General features: G+C 32.2%; 10 protein-coding genes across 10 annotated transcripts; 5 read left to right on the top strand and 5 right to left on the bottom strand.

Moving 5' to 3' along the window:
• Positions 1 to 392: 392 nt before the first annotated feature.
• Positions 393 to 2,138, bottom strand: SMF1 (divalent metal ion transporter SMF1; the record flags this gene model as incomplete). Its single annotated transcript, XM_064859499.1, has 1 exon — positions 393 to 2,138. One exon carries the CDS (start codon positions 2,136 to 2,138, stop codon positions 393 to 395), a length of 1,746 nt encoding a protein of 581 aa, XP_064713742.1.
• Positions 2,139 to 3,967: 1,829 nt separating this feature from the next.
• Positions 3,968 to 5,016, bottom strand: RPL18A (60S ribosomal protein eL18 RPL18A; the record flags this gene model as incomplete). Its single annotated transcript, XM_064859498.1, has 2 exons — positions 3,968 to 4,416; positions 4,905 to 5,016. 2 exons carry the CDS (start codon positions 5,014 to 5,016, stop codon positions 3,968 to 3,970), a joined length of 561 nt encoding a protein of 186 aa, XP_064713741.1.
• A 1,892-nt stretch (positions 5,017 to 6,908) lies between these two features.
• MCH4 (Mch4p) lies at positions 6,909 to 8,507 on the bottom strand (the record flags this gene model as incomplete). Its single annotated transcript, XM_064859497.1, has 1 exon — positions 6,909 to 8,507. The coding sequence occupies one exon, from the start codon at positions 8,505 to 8,507 to the stop codon at positions 6,909 to 6,911; it is 1,599 nt and encodes a 532-aa protein (XP_064713740.1).
• Positions 8,508 to 9,982: 1,475 nt separating this feature from the next.
• On the top strand, positions 9,983 to 12,019 carry RRI2 (Rri2p; the record flags this gene model as incomplete). Its single annotated transcript, XM_064859496.1, has 1 exon — positions 9,983 to 12,019. One exon carries the CDS (start codon positions 9,983 to 9,985, stop codon positions 12,017 to 12,019), a length of 2,037 nt encoding a protein of 678 aa, XP_064713739.1.
• Positions 12,020 to 13,779: 1,760 nt separating this feature from the next.
• On the top strand, positions 13,780 to 15,054 carry MSN1 (Msn1p; the record flags this gene model as incomplete). Its single annotated transcript, XM_064859495.1, has 1 exon — positions 13,780 to 15,054. The coding sequence occupies one exon, from the start codon at positions 13,780 to 13,782 to the stop codon at positions 15,052 to 15,054; it is 1,275 nt and encodes a 424-aa protein (XP_064713738.1).
• Positions 15,055 to 15,570: 516 nt separating this feature from the next.
• On the top strand, positions 15,571 to 17,316 carry PAP2 (non-canonical poly(A) polymerase PAP2; the record flags this gene model as incomplete). The annotated part of the gene is made up of 1 exon (XM_064859494.1): positions 15,571 to 17,316. The coding sequence occupies one exon, from the start codon at positions 15,571 to 15,573 to the stop codon at positions 17,314 to 17,316; it is 1,746 nt and encodes a 581-aa protein (XP_064713737.1).
• Positions 17,317 to 17,450: 134 nt separating this feature from the next.
• PTH4 (Pth4p) lies at positions 17,451 to 17,966 on the bottom strand (the record flags this gene model as incomplete). Its single annotated transcript, XM_064859493.1, has 1 exon — positions 17,451 to 17,966. One exon carries the CDS (start codon positions 17,964 to 17,966, stop codon positions 17,451 to 17,453), a length of 516 nt encoding a protein of 171 aa, XP_064713736.1.
• Positions 17,967 to 18,562: 596 nt separating this feature from the next.
• On the top strand, positions 18,563 to 20,416 carry MSB4 (Rab GTPase-activating protein MSB4; the record flags this gene model as incomplete). The annotated part of the gene is made up of 1 exon (XM_064859492.1): positions 18,563 to 20,416. The coding sequence occupies one exon, from the start codon at positions 18,563 to 18,565 to the stop codon at positions 20,414 to 20,416; it is 1,854 nt and encodes a 617-aa protein (XP_064713735.1).
• A 95-nt stretch (positions 20,417 to 20,511) lies between these two features.
• MDY2 (Mdy2p) lies at positions 20,512 to 21,156 on the bottom strand (the record flags this gene model as incomplete). Its single annotated transcript, XM_064859491.1, has 1 exon — positions 20,512 to 21,156. One exon carries the CDS (start codon positions 21,154 to 21,156, stop codon positions 20,512 to 20,514), a length of 645 nt encoding a protein of 214 aa, XP_064713734.1.
• A 372-nt stretch (positions 21,157 to 21,528) lies between these two features.
• On the top strand, positions 21,529 to 22,449 carry SHR5 (Shr5p; the record flags this gene model as incomplete). The annotated part of the gene is made up of 1 exon (XM_064859490.1): positions 21,529 to 22,449. One exon carries the CDS (start codon positions 21,529 to 21,531, stop codon positions 22,447 to 22,449), a length of 921 nt encoding a protein of 306 aa, XP_064713733.1.
• Positions 22,450 to 22,875: the final 426 nt, after the last annotated feature.

Here is a 22,875-nt window from a genome sequence, read left to right as displayed (position 1 = left end):
GATACCATATAATAAGTACGGTTTATAAATACGGATACAAATAAACATTTACTTTTAATGCATTCTTTTAAATTAATTTAATAATTTTTTTTATTTTCTACACCCTCAGTGGCCATTGAAAAACTTTTTTATTTATAGAATGGTATAAGGGATGCCTCTTATAGGTAGACAAGTTTTCTAATGGATACTTTAATGTTTTTTTATACTTTTTACTATATTTTATTTTTCTTTTATAAGTATATAAATGTATGTATATAAGATATATATGAATAATTCTAATTAAGAATTAAAATCAATGAAAAACAATAATATGAATTAATGTGCTTATATATGTGGATTAACCTATATATATTTGAAACATTAGCAGAGTGGTGGTGAAGAATTTGTACAAATCACACATCACTTCCGTGTGTGATACCTAACTCTACGATAGCATAACAATTTAATAATGATAAAAATAACCAAACGATAATCGCTATAATTGCAGTTATCCAATTATTAGCCATACTGACCGTTTCAACGTTCCTGGTTTCATCAGAATCCTCAGAGTTTGGTTCGATAGACTCTAAGTCTTGCTTTAAATCAGTATTATCTTCATTACTAATACTATTACTTACATCTGTTTCAACTTTTTTATCTATCCGTGTGATCTCCGTTGTCATTATCCTTTTAGAACATGTAAAATATATCAATGGAGCCACTAAAAATGGTAACACTATTGACAGTACCACCTGGGAAGCATTTAATGCTTTATTTAGCGCAGTTTTGCCCAAACATATAGAGATTACTAGGCAAGGTATTACAGAAATGCATCTAGATACCAATCTCCGTTGCCATGGTAATAATTTCCAATTAACATGTCCCTCACAGACGATTTGCCCCGCCATGGTACAAACAATTCCTGCAGATTGGCCACTTAACAATAAAGCTAGCATGAAAATTGTGCCTGCTGTTGGTGCCAAATTACGTGATAACAAATCGTGAATGCCATATAAATCAGCATCACTGGCATTTGGTGTATTGAATAGAGTGGCTCCAGATATGACTAAGATTGCACAATTGACAAAAAGTGCTACAGTGAATAATGTTAAAGTTAATTCAACCATAGAATACTTCATACAATATTTAATTGAATCCATAGTTGGTCTATAATTGAAATATCTTTCCTCCATGACGATTTCCTTATTTTTAATATCTGTTTCATCATCTCTTAACACTGAATAGTTTTTATGATTGATGTCATATTCTAATAATCTTGGTTGAACTAGAGCTGAGCCCAAAAATAGAGAATGTGGCATCACGGTAGCACCAAGGATAGAAATGGCATCATACATCCCATTATTTTGAAACATTTGTTTTGACGGTATAAACCCTCTAAATACATGAGCTACAGATGTGTTTTTTGGAATATATGCTAATTCAATGGCAAAACATATAAATACACCAAAAACCAGGACAGCCACAGCATACTCAAACATCTTAACCATTCTCATAGACGAAGATCCGGGTCTGTAACCGATCATTACAGTTAATACATCAACACAGGTGATAGCAACACCTGCAGGAAGTGGGACTTTAATAAGAATATTTAGAGCAATGGCAGTACCAATAACTTCTGCTATATCCGTAGATATGATGGCAGCTTCAGCAAAAAAATATATTATCCAATTCATCCATTTAGGTAAATAAGCTCTACAACATCTAGATAAGTCTTTTCCGGTGATAGAGCCTAATTTAATACAGAGACATTGTAAGAATATGGCGATAAAATTGGATAAAAGGACGATACAAAGCAAAGAGAATTCATGAGCAGCACCTGAACTTACTGCCGTAGAATAATTACCGGGATCAATATATGCAACAGAAACCATGATACCAGGACCCACAAATTTTAAGTATTTGAATAAAATGGCCTTAGCATTGGACCATACTGTATTATTTGTCTCGTTCAAGGACACTGACTTTTCTGTAGAAGGAAGGGATGATACAGAATTACAGGTAGTAATAGGCACATCATCAGTGATTTTAATGTTTACCTTGTCAGTGGAACTATCTCCAATATCAAAAGGTTCAATACTGGTTGAACCTTGCTGTATAATATAATTTGGTTCCTTACTACGAGACGGATTAATAGTCATGCTTCAGGTAATAACAAAAAAAGCAAAACAATGAAGGAACAAAACTGGGTTGCTTTGTCTCTTGGAAAATATTATATTGCAGAGCCAGCTTATGATTCAAAGCTAGCTAAATACACAAGAAAGTATGAGAGTTCTGAATGCAATTTGTCTATATGTTTTTTATAAAAATTCTTCAATGACTTATAAACATCAAAATTATGTCAACCTTGTTAAGACTCTCGGGAAATATGTGGGATTTTGTAAAATTCCGCTGCATTTTTCTGCTGCTTTCAAGTAAAACAGAGTTAAAGCCGAAAGAATGTATAAGGTAAAATGAAGATATGTAAACTAACAAAGAGATGGGAAATAGCCATTGTATCCTTGTATTTTAAGTAAAAACTATAACACTTTTAGTAATGAAGGATATTGCATCCATTTATAAACCTCAATCTTAAATAGGAGTCATATTTGCATCTTTAAATAGCCTTCAGCAGCCGCAGATAAAGTGTAATTTGTGGATGTACACAGTTTAGGGATACTTCGTAGATCTTTAACATTGTTTTTTGTCAAAAGACTATCATATTAAAGAAGTAGAGAACTTCAGAGGCAAGTACCAAGTGCTCTAATTTTTTTGGATTATAGTATTAATGTGAAATAGTGAGATTGTAAAGATTTGGTATTTTCGAACTTTCTATGCGTAGTTTCTTATCATTTGATTTAGAATGCGATAAGAATATGACTTGACATATATACATGATTTTGACATAGAGGGGAAATGTAGAGTTGAAACAGATTGAGTATTACTTAGTAATTATAATTATTACTTTAAACTAGTAGAGTTAAACGTTCATTTTTGTTTGTATGTATTATTATGAATTACTTCTATAAATTTAATGTTTTATAACAATAAATTACAATTCAGAGTTCTCTGGCCTAATTTCATCTCTTATATCGAAAGTATACAGACGAATAATATCAATTATCCAAAATACAAACATTATAAATTACATTCTATATAAAATAAAATAATAATTTAATGTATTATTATTGTTATTAATTGTTATCAGCTATTATTCGTCTCGCATAGTATTAGCTACTACCTTCAACAAGCAATAGTAATATGATTAAACCTGATATTACCCACAACCATCAAAAGACTTCTTGAACAAGATCTGATATAATTATCACTTTTTAGAAATCCTTCAATTAGGCTTATTACACTGAATTTATGGTCAAACCAAAGAGAAAGGCTAATACTTAACTGTAACTTGTTGGGACTAATACAGTAGTTACAATACTTCATTATCATGTGTCTAATCTCGGTACTATGAATATAATTATATACATATATTAAAATAGTCTTATGTAGCATTTCAGTTGTAGTGTATCATAGTTATCTACTATTTTTTCTGTCACACCCAAGATCGCTGTTTTAGTAATTCAATGTAATAAACAGCTCTTCCCCTCTGAATTAACACTACCTTCCACCAATTGCTTAAAGATGACCTTGGCTATTTTTGGCCTCAAATAATCACTAATAACAACAAAAATAAAAGCAATACAGGGGTCCAAAAACTATTCTAATAATCTTATCAGACATTTCAAAAGATGCTGAAAATACTATCAAAACCCCACAAGAACTTATATATATATATATATTATATCTACTATACAAAAGAGAACAAACTCATGCTAAATAAATGTAATTATGATGTAGTATTATTTATTTCAATCTAAATATACAATAAAAATAAAGAACTACGTTATTATACGATGATAATTAAAACAGTAACAAAGGTAATACGAAAGAAGAAAAATTAATTAACAAATTAATAAATTCTTCACCTAACTTACACCTTGAAACCCTTAGATCTACGTCTACCTCTACTTCTTTCGAACTTACCGTTGGTAGATAAAATTCTTGGGGCCTTACCCTTGTGTGGACCCATACCGAAGTGTCTAACAGCTTCTCTGGAGTTTCTTGGACCTCTCAAGATCAAGGTGTTTTGACCCTTTGGAGCTCTAACAGCCAATTGATCTAAAGTGATACATTCACCACCAGCCTTAACAATTCTAGCACGAGCACCAGCAGTGAATCTCAAAGCAGCAACAGTGGTCTTTGGGAAGTCAAAGATTCTGGCGTCGTCAGTGACAGTACCAACAACAACAACAGTCTTGTTAGCAGCACCTTCTTGTTTCAAACCTCTAGCGATTCTAGAAACGGAAACTGGTGGTCTGTTGATCTTGGATAAGAATAAAGATCTTAAGACGACCTTGTTGAATGGGGCATCAGTACGACCTATTGAAAAAACATAAAACCAAAATTATAATAAACGTAAATGATTATCATAAAACATTATAATATATTATTGTTAGTATACAAAAATTCAGGGATGAAAAACAATTTCTCGATGCTTACCGACACTAATGTATCATATGGTAAACAACGAAAGGATTCTGCTCATCTAACTAATAAAAATATCAATATATTATTATTCTTGTTATACCGCACAACCTAAACAAAAAAGAAGATTTTAATCATCCAGACATAACTATGTTATCCAAAATCAAGAAAATCATCTTTTTTTTCCTTTAAAAATTTGATTGCACTCGCAGAACTGTCCCTTAATTACATGTACAAACATATAAACAAGGAGACATCTATCATAAATAAAAAACTATTAATATTAGTATAGCATTTATTGAAGAATCCCTTTTTTTCTCTATTGACATATTCCATTTATGAAATATTCTTTGAGTAAAAAAATATAATGTAATTTCACATACGAGCTAAGAAAGAGTATAACTTAACTAATTGCTTTAAGTAGATGTTGTCGGACTTTGGAGCAGTTCTGTGACCAGATCTCTTGTGTTGTTTGGTGGTGTGATCGATACCCATTTTTAACGACTTCTAGATTGACGGCTTCTTGTGTATTGTCAACCCAACAAGCAAAGAATAAGGAACTAATCGACAATAAATAGTACGAACTAAATCCATTGAAATATACCCTAAATCACACTCAAGAGTTTAATGTATAATAATAGTCCTTTGCGACTCAACTGCGAGTATGTTTTTCTTTTTTCCTGAATTTTCAAAACTCAGAAAAGAAAAAGATCAAAAATTGCGTGGGTTGAAGGAAAAAAGTTGAAAAATCAAAAAAAAAATAAAAAAAGATAAAAAATATATACTACCTAAATAGGAAATTACACAATTTTAATGACATTTAGGTCCTTCTTGTTGAATTTCCGTTGAAAAAGAAAAAACAGTCCTGAGATTTCTGTGTGGCGTTTTCTGTACCACCTCTCCCTTAAAGTTTAAGGGGTAAGTTTTAAAACACTGACATATATAAAGGAGAGACAGAATCCAGTTTTTGTTTTCCTTGATGCAGATACCTGTTTTACTTAGTACACTTCTTCGTTTTGAAAGTCGACCCTATGCCCTCCGTAAGCACATTAGTTTCTGTAGTGCTCCTTGTTCTGCCGTTTTTCTTTCCAAGCGCTCATTACTTCATACTAACCAAGCGATATAAGTGGTCGGTGTGCGTTCATTATGCGATAGAGTTTTGTTTTAATGTCTGATTTGTGGTTTATTTCTGAATTCTTTTCTTTTTTGTGGGAGAGTTTTTAGTCGGTATGCCTAGTCCGGTACGCTGGCTAGGAGAGCCCGACACTGCTTCATATTGATTTGCATATACATGATCAAGTAAAATAGATGTCTATAGCAAACAACGATTCTATTAACGTCATCTTTATTAATGTTATACTTTTTTATTTCTACATTTATATAACACTTTTTCTTTGTTACAAATATGAAGCGTGCAGTAATGCATTTTCTCTTCCTGGGACTTTCAAAAAGATGTATTTGAAAACATAGTTTGGATATTTTTAGGACCTTATCTTACACATCGTTCATACCATACTACCTTTGGTACTTTTAAGAAATAAAATAAATATGTATTATAATTCTCTTTGCTTCCAACTGTTCTTTGTTGAGTTTGTTATATTTTTTTAACTCTTTTCGTACTTTCTACTAATTCACTACACTCCAACTTTCTTTTTACTAATATGTTCTATGCAATTATTGTGGTTTTTATGTCTTTGTGGATTAATGTTTTCTAGTCAAGACTTATATATTCCAATCAGTGTTCCAATGGTAATTTTAATTAGTAATCTGTGGATGTCCTTATTTTTAGATAATAAAGAAAATTTTTTTGTAATTGTTGCATTGAGCTGTTTCCTTACTGTGGTAATAGTACCGTTTGTAAACAGAATGATATATTGTGGTTTATTCTTAAAGTATATGTGGATCATGATAAAAAATAATAAGTCTTGCTTGTGGTTTCAATATTGTTTCATCCTATTTCTAAAAGAATATTTTTGTTGCCGAAATTCCTTATACCTGTGCAATTATCTTGTTACTTGAGGTTGTGAAGAATCTTCCAATTATTGTGGTATTAGAAAAGTAAGGTCTAAAGTTGAAAGTAAAATAAATAATACTAGATATTATTTAAGTGAGTAAAATTACAACAGCATATAGCATTTATATATAAGTATATTCCTTTAGTTCTCTATTGGTTTATAGTTATTTAGCCATTATATCTACGTTATACAGATTATTAGTAATAAAATAAATTTGAAAGTCCCAAAATAATAAAGACAAAAAAAGCCTCTTTATTCTTTTTAACTTTCGTTGAACCAACGAAGCAAAAGGATAATACAGAGTAGAGGGGAGGCTATCCAATCTATACGCTTGTAATTAATAAATGTATTAACTTACGAATATATTTGGCTTTAAAACTTAGCAAGTTTCATTCCCACGCAAAAATACCTAGTAAGAGAGAAACATAACGTTCCAGCTAGCATGATCATAGACACATATATAATAAAGTTGTCATACCCAACTTTAGACCCATTTCCAATAATAGCACCACCGATTGGAATGGCAGGGATGATTAAAAATGCCTGCAAACAATATGCAGTAGCGTACCTTTTACCAAAATCATCTGTCCTTGAAATTTGTCCAATACAGACTGGTGTCATCGACAAAACAGATCCACTAAAAAACCCATAGAGACAAATATAGATCCACAACGCTATCACGTGCTTACCAAAGGGTAACCAAATGACCAGGTTCAAAATAAAACACACGAAATTTGTAGTAATCATGATGTTGAACCGTCCCATCCATTTATCTGCCACGTAACCCGGAATATACCTACCCAGGATCCCTACTATATTACTCGCCATAATGATATTATACGATGTGGTTACCGAGTTGCCCATCTCTAGAGAATACGAGGCGATAAAAGTCAAACTTGTTGTCAAAGAAATTTCCACTAATGACATACCGAAGGCAGTGAATAAGAACTTTGGTTCAGCAAAATATCTGATATTGAAGGAAGAATTAAAATACCATTTAATTGTGTCCCAGATAGAATCCAACGAGTTAACAATTGGCTTCTGTCTCTCCCTACAAAGAACCACAGAGAACAATAAACAAGCTAAACAAATGAATGCCAAGATTCTAATGGCCCACTGGAACCCAACTTGAGTGTACAGTTTTCTTAACATAGGAGGCATAAAGATCCCACCCACAGAACCACCAGCTGTGGCGACACTTGTAGCCATTGCTCTTTTTCTATTAAACCAAGTGGCTATGACACTGACCAAAGGAGTCATTAGAATACCAGTGCCCAACCCAGTTAGTACAGAGAAAGCTAGAATAAATTGCCAAAGAGCTTTACAATCCGCCAATGCAAATATCCCACCTACATATAATATAGTACCTATCATCAACAGGCGTTTACTGCCGTTTCTATCGAAGTAACCACCAGCAAGGATACAAGAAAAAAACCCAATAGATAGATAGATAGAAAAGATCCATGAGACAGTAGAAGATCCCACTGAAGCCAATTGGTTTTTGGATATATAGGATTCAATGGCACCGATTGAATTAATTAGACCAAAGACGGGGATCAGCCCCATAAAGGAGCCAAACACAACTGAATATGCTTTCAAGCCGCCTTCTGGAAATTCTTTATCTTCATCAAACAAAAGTGAGGCATTATCATAGTTATGACCATCAGAAAACAAATCAGGGTGAGTATCAATGATTTTTAAAGTTTCTTTATGGACAATAGTAGATTCACTACTCTTGGTTAATATAGTTGCATCATCACCTACCTGTGTCAAGACAAACCCAGAACTTGGGCCTTCTTGGAATGTTCTAGTATTTTGAAAATTAGGATGATAATGATGATTAAAATCAGTCCCTTTTGATTCTGTATCACCATTTTGTTTGTCAGAGATTACATCTTGTGAATCCTCTTGACGTTTGTGTTTATTGAATATCTGCTTAGAGAACCTACCAGTAGTAGAGAATAATAACATATTGCAGAACCTCCTTTTATCTCTTCTTTTCCTTTTATTATTTCTCTATTTGGTTACTAGGAAACCAAACCCTTCCGGTTGTACTATTTTGACAAGACGACTATAACATACAAAAATTAGCTACTAAGTATATCCAAACGCAACAACATGACTCTGAAATACACACGAGTATATACACACACATGTATGTGTATATATATGTAGCGTAATATGTGACTAATAAACAGTACAAGATTGCTTACAGGTATACTCATCAGCAAAAATAACATGTTTTATTATGTTTTTAAAGTTACATTACATGTATGGAAACAAGGCGCAGTCTTTTCTATTGAAAATAGCAAGATCAGATCAGGTGAACCAAAAAAAGAAACGAGATAGACCTAAGATCATTTCCCAAATGACTCAATCCTTTGTCTTGACTGCGACAAGATCAACTGAATCGGCTGATAGAGGGCATTTGTTTTTTCTTTTTTCTTTTTACATTATGAGACGGGTGTATGGATGTTTTGTATAGTCCTAAGACTTCACAAAGTAGGGCTAGTTCTTCTGTGATTAAAACCATATAAGTATATACATATATATATATATTCATTGTTACTATTGCAGTCACTATCCATATTTGTGTATACCATACACATGATATGAACATACACAAGCTACATATACATATGAAGAATCTTTTCTTGGCAGAGAGATTACATTGTTTTATAATACAGGAGTTTTTGTAAGTTATTTTCCAACCATAATTAGAGTTGGTGTATATGCGTGTGTGTTTATGTTTGTGAGGATAATTGTTATATATATATATCTCAACTCCGGGTTCTACCTCCGACGTTTGTTTTCCGCAGTTCTCATTGTTTCTCCTGGTAATTGCAGATGATTGATCTATGGATCTTGTTGCTGATTTTGTGTCCTTATTTGTCCTTTCCGTGGAACTAAAATCACAACTTCCGAACACCACAAAGAGAAGAGGTTAGTATACTTTTTAAGGGAATATAAAGTAAAACAGAGTAGATCTTGGTAATCAGTGACCAATACATACTGTTCGTCATCGGCATACGATCTAAGGTTATGTGAATATAAACAAATGGGTAGAAGGTAATTCTGAATATAAAATCAATTCACCCTTTCCTTTTAAGCAATTCTTCATTTTTTTTCTTTTTAGTTTTTCTATTTCAGGAGGTGCCTTCTTCTATTTATATATATATTTTATTGTTTGTTAAATGTTTACCTAGCTATCAAACCTTTATATAGACACAAATTTGGAGGTGTCACATCATTAAGGATTGACTAACCATTACAATTCACAATTTCAAAAGCAAGAACAAGGAAGATAGAGATAGGGAGAAATAATCAAAAAAGCGGTGGAGACTTAAGGATTTTTATTTATACACCATACACTCTATTATATTTTAATAGAAGTTTTATTTTACTGTTTCATCTGCACCGTTTTTGGCCGAAAAAAAGAAAGAAATATGTTCGATACTGATGAAGAGAATGGGAATTATGAAGATTTTATGATCTCTGATGATGAAAGTTTGCAAATGGAATTTGAAAGTGATGTAGAAGAGCATGAAAAACAACAAGAAGGGGGTAGTCGTGATAGTGTCACTCCTAATGAAAACGATGCAGCCATAACAAAAATGGTTTCTGAAGGCGAAAAATTAATGAATATCGGTAAATGGGATGATGCAAGGCTTCAGTTTCTTAGGATACTTAATATAATATATCCAAACACCTCTGGTTTACCACCATCAGATATCTTTCCAATATGGGTGAAAATTATGAATTGCTGGACTAGAATCCTTTATTATAATAACTGCAATAATCTATTGAATCTAAATGATTTGTTTGGCCAATGTAGTCAATTTTGTGATTACCTTTTGCAAGAAAACGATAACAGTCATATATGTTTATCCCAATTGCAATATTTAGTTGTTGATTTTTTCCCTGATTTGAGTAATCGCTATATCTTTGAAATAAATGAAATTGACGATTGTGAGAACAGGCAAATATTAGATAAGGTCAATATACAATTAAATCTCTATATAATCTTTAAAACTTTGAGAACTATTGACCATCAAATTGCCGACTTCCTTGAACTTCAATCTATCATTTTATCACAATGGAAGAGATTACTCTCTATCCCAACTATGGACCCCAGAAATAATAACGATCTTCCTTCCTCTCTATCAATTGATTATGATTCATTCAATACGATAATCACTAACCTATTAAATATATTTAATAAGGACGACTGTTCTGCAATCATTGCTAATAAAAGCCCATTTGAACAAAGGATACTTACCAAAAGATTTGAAGTGACATTTCAGATTTTTATCTTATTATATCTGTTTAACAACAATCGAATTATGAGACATGATACAGTAATGATATTGAAACTGGATCAAATCTTGGAACTTTTCCAAGAGTGTAGCCGTGGTCTGTTGACTATCTCACAGGATTCTCGATTAATGTTCTTATATCATTTCAGTTGTTCTATCCAATTGTTAATAGACATATCGGTCGATATGAACCCATATAAGACTGTTTCTTCATGTAGAGACCATTTTTTATCTAGTTTGCAACATTTAGAGATATTAGGATCATATAGTCAATGGATTGAAAACGGATATTGCCAATACTTATTAAGTGGGTTTATCTTGACCAGTATATTTATTATATTACAGGACAAGTATTATAACAACTCACAATCGCGAGAAGATAGATTTTTGGACCCATTTGAATATGAACAGATTAAAATTATTCGTAAAAACTTACAATATAGACACATTATCAAAATGTTACAACAATTCTATACAAAGCTAGTGAAAATGACTAATTTAGAGGAAACGTACTATGAGATCCAAGAAATTTTAAGAAACTTGAATATCAACGAAGCTGTAAATAAATACGAGGCTCTGCTTGAAGAAATGTTTAATATCGTTATTAAATTAAAACTGTTGTACAAGATAGTGCCTTTGTATGAAAGAATTAGCATTATAGATTTACAAAAGTTATTAACGTATGATCCGATAAATCATCAATTGAATAAAGATGATATCATTAAACTATTGATGAAATTTAAATTGTATGATGAGCCAGAGAGAGGAGAAGGAAGGAGAAGAAGAAGAATATCATTTTCTATCGATTTCGTTGAAGATCATGTATTATTTGACGATGATTTATCATCCACTAGAAATGTTTTCGTTGACAATGATGTAGAAACATGTGAAAGAAACCGAGATATAGAAATATTTTTCAAGTCTATTAATGAGCCAGCCAATGATAATGATATTAGTAATAATGTGGTTACAAAGAGATATAGTGGAAAAGAAGATAATATATCATACAATTTACAGGTAAATTCTAATGGGAAGACTCGAAAAGTGGAGGGCTTGGCACAATTCCAATTGCAAGCAGCGTTATTGATATCTGAATCACTTTCTACAATGACTACGGCAGTATCTTCCTCCTCTTCCTCCCCCACCTCATCATCTAATATGGTATAAGGGGTGGGTTTGCTGAAAACAGAAAAAGAACAAGAGAAGAAACGAAAAAAAAAAAAGAACTATTGCTTTGACACTTCATATGTTGAATTCATTTCCCAATTGGCTATTATTTTCTTCTTTTTCTTTTTCTTTTTGTTCTCATCTACAAATTGTGCAAAGCTTACATCATCGTAGTATTGTCCTAGAAGATCTGACAATAGAAAACTCCACTTTTTTCTGTTAGTCCGAAAAAAAATTGTTATATGCATATTACTCTATTGTTTTTTTGCAGTGTTTTCTTTTGTTTTTTATCTAACTTTTCTCCTTGAAAAAAAAGAAAAAATTTTCCAAGAAAACAATACCAGAAAGAAAATGGCTTGGGCTCCAAAATTTCGGTAAACAAAATAGAAAACAAAAAAGATATTATTTTTGTTTATTTTTATTTTTATTTTTTTTTTTTTTCAACTCCTTCAATTGTCCAGATTCTGATGTTTTTTTCTTTTTTTGTAATCTTAGAAGATGCTACAATAGACAAAGAAACATAGTGGTGGGGGTGGGGGGAGGGACAAATAACCAAACAAGATCAAGACATGACTAAGCGCACTAGGACTAAACTACAATAGAGAAGTATGTGTAATATGTGCCAACAATTTTTTGGTTTGTCGTTGTCATTGTTGTTGTTTTAACCACACGATTTAGTTCCTGTTTGAAATGGCAAATATCTGACCAATTATTTTATTTTTATTTTTATTTTTATTGTTTGCTATGTTTCCCCCTTTTGCTTATGGCATGCATTGGGAAGGGCCAGATTACTTTATGCTATTCTGTCACTATACCATCAAAGAAAGAAAAAAAAAAGACCGATTGTTTATATTTCAATTTTTCGGAGATTTTGCTTAGATAGATGGTTTTTTTTGTTTGGTCTTATTTCCAGCTGTCGTCGTGTTTCTTAGGATTCTTTACTTTGTCCGATTTTGGTACAGTTCTGTTTATTTATGCAATATGGATCTGTTTTTTGTGTACTATTTGGAAAAAACGTGTTGCACCAATTAATGCAAGATCCATTGTATATCTTTTCCTTTTTGTTTTCCTGTTGTTAGAAATCTTGGCCAGGGTGTTGTGTATTGTTTACTTTCCCATTTTGTTTATTATTAGAAATAACATCACAGATTAGAAAAGTTTGATTAGCAAAAAAAAAAAAAAACAAAAAGAAAGTATTCGTTTCTCCTCTTCTCTTTCCTGGAGGGGTAAGAAGTAAAGAAAAAAGAAAGAAAGAAAAAAAAATTATTGTGTGCTAGATTATTTTACTATTCTCTTATGGGCTATTGATTACTTGAGCACCTCTGACTTTGATACATACACATTTTGGCATCGATATTATATTTATTTTCTAAGGAATTTATACTCCGTCATACAAATAGAGAACCTGATATAAAATAACAAGAATCATCGTAGAAATTGTGACATACACCTTCTCTTCGCTCTCTTTTCTGAAGCTGACGACTATTTATCTGTTTAATTTACTTCTTTTCTCCAACTTGTTTCCATCAACCTTTCTTTCATCTCTACTTCTTTTATTTATCCAAAGTTATCATCAATAACAAATAAATAAATAAATAAACAAAAGAACAAGAAAAATCTGAACAAACATAATAACATCTCATCAAGATTAGATTGAGTCTTTATTATTTTGTTATCCAGTCTTCATAAATTCAATGGCCTTATTTATACTCTAAATGCTTTTATTTTTTTGGCTTTTATAGATTTTTTTTGTGTCTTAAATGAGTACTACTAATATAAAACATAATCAAGATTCCTTAAAAATGGCAACCGTCGATCATTTTCACAACAATATTCACAGTATTCCAGATTCTTCTGTACCTGTTCCGTATGACTATCATACCCACAATCATCATCAAAATAGCTATGGTGACAACTACTTGTTATTCAATCCCGATGATAACGATTCTTTATTGGGGCAGGAGCGATTGTCTGCTTTGGGGAAAAGACTGATGCATTATGAGACTATGTTTCATAATCTAAACAATAAAATGGACCAAAGCTTTAAAAAATACGACACAATAATACAATCGCAGCAAAAACAAATCATCGAGCTGAGTTCCACCCTCTCAATTCTTTTAAATGATCAAATAAAGGGCGCTGGTCCTTTAAAAGAAAAATTATCAAGTACTAGCACCACTGGCATTTCCTCTCAGATAGCATATCTTGATAATACACCTCAATATCATCATCATAATCACCATAATAATCCTCAACAGTATCAACAGACAGAAGTGTCTAGTATGATAAACAATACTCATATTTTATTTAACGCACACAGCACAGAAGATCTTTTGCAAGAGATTTTAAGCAATGAAACTTCTAGTATTTCTACTCCAATCACTGTCACTGGAACAAATCCAATAGGGGCCCAGATCGATTTTCAGAGTCAAAATGTTCCAATAGATATGAATGCATCTTTTGCTAAAGAGGCCTACGATCCTTTAAATGGTTCGATTGAAAAGTATCCTAATACTGCCAGTCATTCAAAAGATCTTCCGAAGCCTCATAGCAACAACAATAATACTGATTCCATTGTCTTGGATAGACCTTTGGGGCGCAATACTGGCGTTCAAGTCAACAGTATTCCAGCTTCAATGACCCACAATGAAAAAAGGATAAGAAAAATTAGGTATCAAGCAAACGAATCTCTGAAAGAATTAAAACCAATCCATCAGTTTAAATTTATTAGATCCCCTCATTCGGTGAAGGAAATATGGCAAGAGTATGCTGAGGGTGTCAAAGGACAGCCATCGGTGAAAGAAATGGACTCACGTTATCATTCTGCCTGGAGAAAGGACCCTGCTGTTAGTAAAAGGTATTCTAGACGTAGAGTCCTATGTAAAGCTATAGAAAATGGATTAACCAAGGGCTATGATTTAGAGACCGTTATTGAACTTTTAGAAAATCATAGAATAATGGATCAAGGAAGAGGTACAAAACAGCCACTAGGGTGGCTTTGTCAACCATCAAACATTCCAGAAACTTTCAAATAAATTGTCTTATTATTTTAATTTTTCACTACTATATTCAAGTAAGATTTGTGATTATACCAGTTTAGTAACTTAATATGGTTTACAATGATTGTGTATAGTATGTTCTGTACGAGACAATATGTATGTATATAAATATAAAAATATGAACGCATTCTACCACGTATACTTTATGACAATATATATATATATATATATTCTCTAATTTTATATTGTGGGTTGACAGATATTGGTATCATAAAAAGTTTAAGTTCCTTTTATAAGCTTTTCCCATCTTCAGAATATTTACTTATTGAGTTTTTTTTTTCCGACTTTTTTCCATGAATGTGAAAAGTTTAAGAAGATTTACAAACCATATAATTCAGTTAGACATAATGATATGAGCACTAGGGTCAGGTAATAAGGCACACATTAGGAATGACAGAAGAATCAACTCTTTGAAAAATATAATAATATCAGTACAAATAAAATTGTTGATTTTAATAAAAAAGAAGTAATTTGAAAATTATATAAACATATATGTCCAAGACATCTCATATAGAAACAAACTCAATAGTAAATAATCCCATTTTAATTGAAGAAGGAGAACTAAAAGAAAAAGAAGAGATAGATAGGGAGAAAGAGAAAGATAATAATGATGGCAAGGGGAATAATAGCTTTCTTGATCAAGATAATTTTATTCTCATAGAGGACGATAACGAGGAAGGGTTTGATGACTATGACGGGCACTTTGATAACCCTACAGAAACAGAATCTAAGGAATCTAGTGAGGTACCAAATTTATCATTACCCAAGCATAATTCATTAGAAGAAAATGATGATTTTATTGCATTTTCTAATAGTTCATTGTCTAGCGATAGCGATGAATTGCAGGATTCAAAATTAGAAAATAGACTGGAAGAATCTCAACTAGAAAAGGGCAAGATTGAAACAGCTATTACTTCATCAGATTATCCATGGACGATTAATCATGATCATTCTAAGGAGACAGAAATTGCTGATTGGTTAACATTGGAAATACACGATTTTGTTAAATATATTTCACCAAGCAAAGAAGAGATTAAAGCTAGAAACATCACTATAAGTAAATTACGTCAAGCTGTCAAATCTCTTTGGCCTGATGCAGATTTACATGTTTTTGGATCATATGCCACCGATCTTTATTTACCTGGTTCAGATATCGATTGTGTAGTTAACAGTGAAGGTGGTGATAAACAGACTAGAACATGCCTTTATAAATTGGCCCAACATCTTAAAAATGAGCATATAGCTACCGAGATTGAAGTGATAGTAAAGACTAGAGTTCCCATTATTAAATTTGTGGAACCAGAAACTCAAATTCATATCGATGTGTCCTTTGAGAGGACCAATGGTCTTGAGGCTGCTAAATTAATTAGAGAATGGTTAGAAGAGACACCAGGATTGCGAGAATTGGTTCTTATCATTAAACAGTTTTTACATTCAAGAAGATTGAATAATGTCCATACCGGTGGGTTAGGTGGATTTTCTATCATTTGTCTAGTGTATTCATTTTTACATCTACACCCACGTATCCTTACAGGTGAAATTGATCCTTTAGAGAACCTAGGAGTATTATTAATAGATTTCTTCGAATTATATGGTAAAAATTTTGGTTACGACGATGTTGCTATTAGTTTATTGGGTGGGAAGCCAGCCTATTTTTCCAAATTAGATTGGAAAGAATTATATCCAATTAGAAATTCGTTTTCTTTAGCTATTCAGGATCCAGATGATAAGACTAACAACATCAGTCGTGGTTCATTTAATATTCGAGACATTAAGAAGGCCTTTGCTGGTGCATTTGACTTGTTAACAAACAGATGTTTTGAATTAGATTCCATACCATTTAGCAAAAGGAAGGGACAAAGCATTTTAGGAAATGTTATAAAATACAAAGGAAAGCAAAGAGATTTTAAAGACGAAAGAAATTTGGTTCTTAATAAAGCCATTGTGGAGAATGAAAACTACCATCAAAAGAAGAGAAGTCGGATTGTGCATGATATGGGAGACAATGAATTAAATAGTTATGAAAATGAGTCAAAAGAAAGCTCACCAGATCCTCCATTGAAAAAGAGAAAGAAAGATAAGTCAAATTCAGATAAAAAGAAAGACAAGAAGAAATCGAAGGTGGAGAAAATAAAAAAGAAAAAGAATAAAGTCAAGGATACTAAAGAAACTGAACTTACAACCTTTATTGCTGCAAAAGATGAAGACGAAGATGATTACAATCCACTATCTGTTTAACACAAATGAATACAGCATTAAAAAAAAGAAAAAGAATAAAGGAAAATTAACGATATTTTGATAATGAATAGACATATCTAAATTGTAACATTTATATATATATATATACATAAAATAATGTAACGATAGCCTAATTATTTAAGGTTAACTTTCCTATATTTTTTTTTATCACTTTTGTATTTTTTGTTCCTTAGTCTTTTCTCATGACTTCGCTTTTTAATTCTAGCCCATTTTAGTTTAGTTTCTGGATCAGTATCGTTTGAGAAATAACAGCAACTTTTAATTTCGGTGATCAATTTGTCGACAACCATATTTTTATTTTGAAGTCTGGATCTGGTCTCATCACATTGAACCACTACAGAATCAGAGTTTGGGTAATAATATCTAAATTTTTTGTGTAACATGTCAGGATTACAATCGAAAAGTTGTGATCTAATTTCCTCAGGAATCAGGCTACATTGAGAAGCATTATATAAAGTAAGAGTGCACTTAGTGTTTAATTTATTTACATTCTGTCCACCTGGTCCGCTAGACCTGTCATATCTGAAGGTGAATATATTTTGGGGTAGAGTGTCTGTATTTAAATTTTTTAGCCATTCCTTGGCGGTTTCTACTGAATAGAATCTGAGTTTCAAATTTAGTCTGATCATAGTTAGTAATTTAGGTCAATACTAGTAAAATATAAAAAAAAAATGAAAGAGAATTTTCTTTTTTCTTAAATAGAATAAAATGAGATACACAGAAGATAGTATCCATGTGAATTAGGGACTCAAGCTAGTATATTATTAAAGAGATTAGGATAGAGCTGGGACAGCCTCTTTAATCTCGATGCCATCGGAACACTTATAGTCTTTTTGAGAGTTTTTTTCATGAACCCCATACAATTGCTTCCCTTTAAAGTGCCTACATTTTTTGTTCGATGGCCGGAGAAATTTCGCAGACCTATTTTCTCAAACACCTCGTATAGCAAATAAACGTAGTAAAAGAACGACACAAGTGGAAGTGGAATTGGAAAATAAACAAAGCAAACAGACAGAGAGGGAAGAGATCAACAGAAACAAACTATTAATACAGGTTTTAAAAAAAAAGAAAAGAAAATAGAAGAGAAGCTAAGACATATTATTATAAACAATTTCAGTGGCCCTTATTCAAATTGTCTTTTTGCGTTAGTGTGCCTGTATATGGGGAAGAGCGTATATTCAACTATAGAGAGGTGTGATATTCGGAAGAAGAGCATTTGTTAATAATGGGACACAATGATTTTTTATCTAATGCTGTGCCAGTGAAAGTGAATACATTAAATTTTATTCCACCAAAACAAAGGGAGTTGAAGAAATCACCATCGATGCCCAGTTTTTATAAATTTGAAAATTATACAAAGCATCGCTCTGCATCCATTAATCGAAGTTCAATCCAATTACATGACACAAATACCCCATCAAGAATTCCTGAACTACTGCAGGAACCACCTGTGGATACAGTGTCAGTTGAAGATAGTTTTGTTGATTTATATATAGATAGAAATGAGGAAAGTCCTGTAAGGTCTGTTTTTAATAGGGCAAGTTCTTTTCAATCAACTACTTTGAAAAGAAGATCTGATATTACTGATCCCCAACATTTTGACAGATATGGGTTTAAGAAAAGGACACAATTTATAACTGAGGAAGAATATGATCGTTGGTGGTCTGAATATTCTCAATATTGTATTAGAAGGAAACATAAATGGAGAAATTTCTTATTGAAAAGCGGTCTTTCCTTAAAAAATGATCTACCAGAGAAATTCCCCCCACAGAGTGAAAAATTGAAAAGATATGTAAGGAAGGGTATACCAGCAGAATGGAGAGGTAATGCATGGTGGTATTTTGCCAGAGGTGACGAAATGTTAAACAAAAATAAAGGTTTGTATTCAAAATTGTTAAAGAAAGTGGAGGAAAATAAAAATAATAAGAATATAATTCAAGATTTAGATGTTATTGAAAGGGATTTAAACAGAACTTTCCCAGACAATATTCATTTCCATAGAGAGTCATTCCAAAAAGAGGAACCATTTATGATACAAGCTTTACGACGAGTTTTACTTGCATTTTCAATATATGATACAGAGATTGGCTATTGTCAGTCGATGAATTTTCTAGCTGCATTATTATTACTGTTTTTAAGTGAGGAGAAAGCATTTTGGATGCTTGTTATAATTACTAAAAAATATTTACCTGGTGTGCATTCAGTGAACTTAGAAGGAGTGAATGTGGATCAAGGGGTGTTGATTCTATGTATCAAGGAATATTTACCCGAATTATGGTCAAAGATGGAGGCATCAATGCTAAACACTACTGGACAAAAGAGCATCAGTCAATTTGAAATTTTGAATAAGTTGCCACCAATGACTTTATCTACAGCAAGCTGGTTCATGAGCTGCTTTGTTGGAGTGGTGCCTATTGAGACAACACTTCGGATATGGGATTGTTTATTTTATGAGAAATCACATTTTTTGTTTAAAGTTTCCTTAGCCATATTAAAATTAAGTGAAGAAGAGTTATTAGAAAGAAAACTATCTATATCACAGAGCATTTTAGCTACATTTAGTAACGAATCATTGGAACACATTAACAGTCATGGGAGTGGTGGCAGTGCCAATCATCGATCCAGACCAAGAGTAGAAGATATGACTCAGGATGATTATGATATGCTATTTTTTCAAGTAATTCAAACATTTCCAAAGAAATTATTAAATCCAAATGATATATTTGAAAAGGTCATATTTAAGAAAAAAATGACATTAAATAAATTGGATCAAGAGGAAATTGACAAAGTCAGAAAATATGTGTCATCACAAAGAGATAAGTGGGCTAGGTTTAACAAAGTGTTAAACAAGGACAGTAGCAATAATGGTAATAATGATCCTGGTAATAAGATGCTGTACAAAAATTTAGATGATACATCGTCGATACAAGAAGGAACCGATAATATAAGTTTGAGCAATGAAGAAGTTATGGATACACTTCTCTCAGAGGTATCAGGTTTTAAAAGAATTAGTCTTTCTGGAGTAAATTGGAATAATAGCATAAAGATAAGAGTAAAAAACATTAGACAGAAAAAATAAACAAGTATTATACTATTACTTTATATATATATGTGTGTATGTATGTAATTATGGATTTATGGATAGATATTTTAGCACGGTCGTGATAGAAGTAGTTACTCCTGAGTCAAATCCCATCCTCTTTTCAATCTTTCGTATACACTAGTTGCTTCTTGTTTAGTTGAGTAAGTATCAATTAATACCTGTTCAATGACATCCCAAGGAACGGCAGTTTTTTGTTGAGTGGAGCTAGGTAATATTTGATCAATTGAGGGGTCCTCTGGATCTTGCTCTTCCTTCTTATCTGGGATCAAAGGTTTAGATATCATGACATTAACAATGACATTGTCTTGTTCTTTAATAGGTAGATCCACCAAAAGGGTGGAATCATGCAACACTTTCCCTTTAATCAGTAATTTCAACTGATTTAATTGTTTGATAGTAGATTCATGTTGCTGGATAAATTCTTTCACCTGAAGAACGGTCTGATTCACATTAAAATCATGTTCAATTGAGAATTTTGGTTGTCTTACACTTTTCAAAGTTAGTTTAACTGTGGCTGGTTGGTTACCGTCTGAAATACTGTCGGTTGCTGTATCATTACCAAGCCTTTTCTGAGGATTATACTTATATTTCAATGGTGGTAATGCAACACCTAAAGTCTTGACATCTTTTAAAGGTCTTTGGTAAGAGGAAGAAAGTTGAGGGGGGTTGATGGTGGCTAGAACCAAAAATTTATTAACAAAATCACAATCAGACATTGTCAAATGTATACCTGTATAACTAGTTGGTTGTTTAGAAGAGTATCAACACTTTACCTGTTGGATTATTTATTTGTGTATGGGCATGTGTTTTCTTCTTTGTAACATTAAGAAGAAGATTTATTCCTTTTTTTTTTTTTATTTATGTTTTATGAAAAAAAAAAAATAGAAAAAGAAAAAGAAAGAAAGAAACTGATGATCTGCGAAACTTTTCTTTGTAAAGTGAAGTGACACAAAAGTTGTAGAAACTGGTAAACTTTTGTAAGGGTGTTCTTCTTTTTTTTTTTCTCTCTTTTGTTTTTTGGAATCATTTGTGTATGGCATTGGAAGAGACTCTTTTTTAGGATAGTGAACGGTGAGCAAGAGTGTTCAATGGAGGAACATTCAGCAAACGATAACATAACATTTGAGACGCCTGGAACTACGAGCTCAATAATAAAGACGGTTTCGAACGGATGTGACCTAGAATTGAATGGAGAAAATAAATGGAATATCCAATTACCTTCAATAATTTCTAATCAACAAAACGAAAAAAATATAAATCATACATTGTTTGGTATTAGTGGGCAAGATGAATGCATGAAAAATCAAAATAATAATAGTACGAGTAATAATAATAATAATAATAATAATAATATTCTATTCTTTAATTATCATGAGTTTCAGGAGACATATTACTTTGAAGTAGATTCTTTAGAAGAAGGACCAAAGGAACATGACACAGGACATTCCATAGTGATTACTCACTTTCCTAACATATATGTGTCGCCAGACTCAACAGAATGGAGGAAAACAAGAATAGTAAGAATACCTCGTTCGTATGACCAGCGAGTAACGTATCCATGCTTTAGTGAATATTTACCTGGCCATGAACCAGCAGCTATTATTGTAAGCGATAAAAATGCTAGGGATAAGTTTATATGTCAGGGGAAGAGTCCTCGAGATGGACAATGGTATGGATACGGTTCGATATCGCCGTTGTCTATATATTTCACACAGGATAAATTTCAAGAGATAATCAAAAAGATCAATAGCTTAATTGAAGAAGACTTCCAATTAGGCGGATGGATCAATATATTTGATCTAGTGATGGAATATTTCACTTTTGGGTTATTTAATTTTTCAAAGATCATCAATTGCCAGCTTCGGAACCAAGGGACAAAAGTGGACCAATATATTACAGAATTGAATAGCACAGATGAGTTCATACGACATGGGATCCAGATCATTCCATTGGCACGGTCAGCATATTTGTCTTTGGATTTTCAAATACCTTCTCCAACACCTACCTAAGAGAAGAAAGGAAAGGAAAAAAAAAAAGAATAAAAAGAGAAATTTTGTGAAGCTTGAAGTGTTTAATCATTTCTTCGACTTCAACTCTGCAACACCCGCAATGGCAGATGTTTTATCTGAGTATATAGATGTATTTGATGTAAATAACGATAAAGCAATGTTTTATACAAACAACGGACACGAATTGTGAGGGAACTTTTTCGTGACGGAATGGCGGGAAATGTGCGGAATTTGTGTTTCTTTTTTTTGGTTTGTTTTTTCTTGTTTTCTGTTCAATCAAGGAATTTCCTCTTTGGGAAATCCACGAAAATTTCGTAAAGATGAAGGATCACTATTTCAGGGTGTGTGGGTGTTTAATATACACGAAAAGAAGATTTGTTTTTTTTTTTTTGTTTCTTTTCTGCTCTCCCCTAAATTTTTTTTTTT

The sequence above is a fragment of the Arxiozyma heterogenica genome (assembly GCF_036370985.1).
Source record: "Arxiozyma heterogenica strain weizmannii chromosome Unknown scaffold_25, whole genome shotgun sequence".
NCBI lineage: Eukaryota > Fungi > Ascomycota > Saccharomycetes > Saccharomycetales > Saccharomycetaceae > Arxiozyma > Arxiozyma heterogenica.
This window is presented reverse-complemented; position numbering and strand designations above follow the sequence as displayed.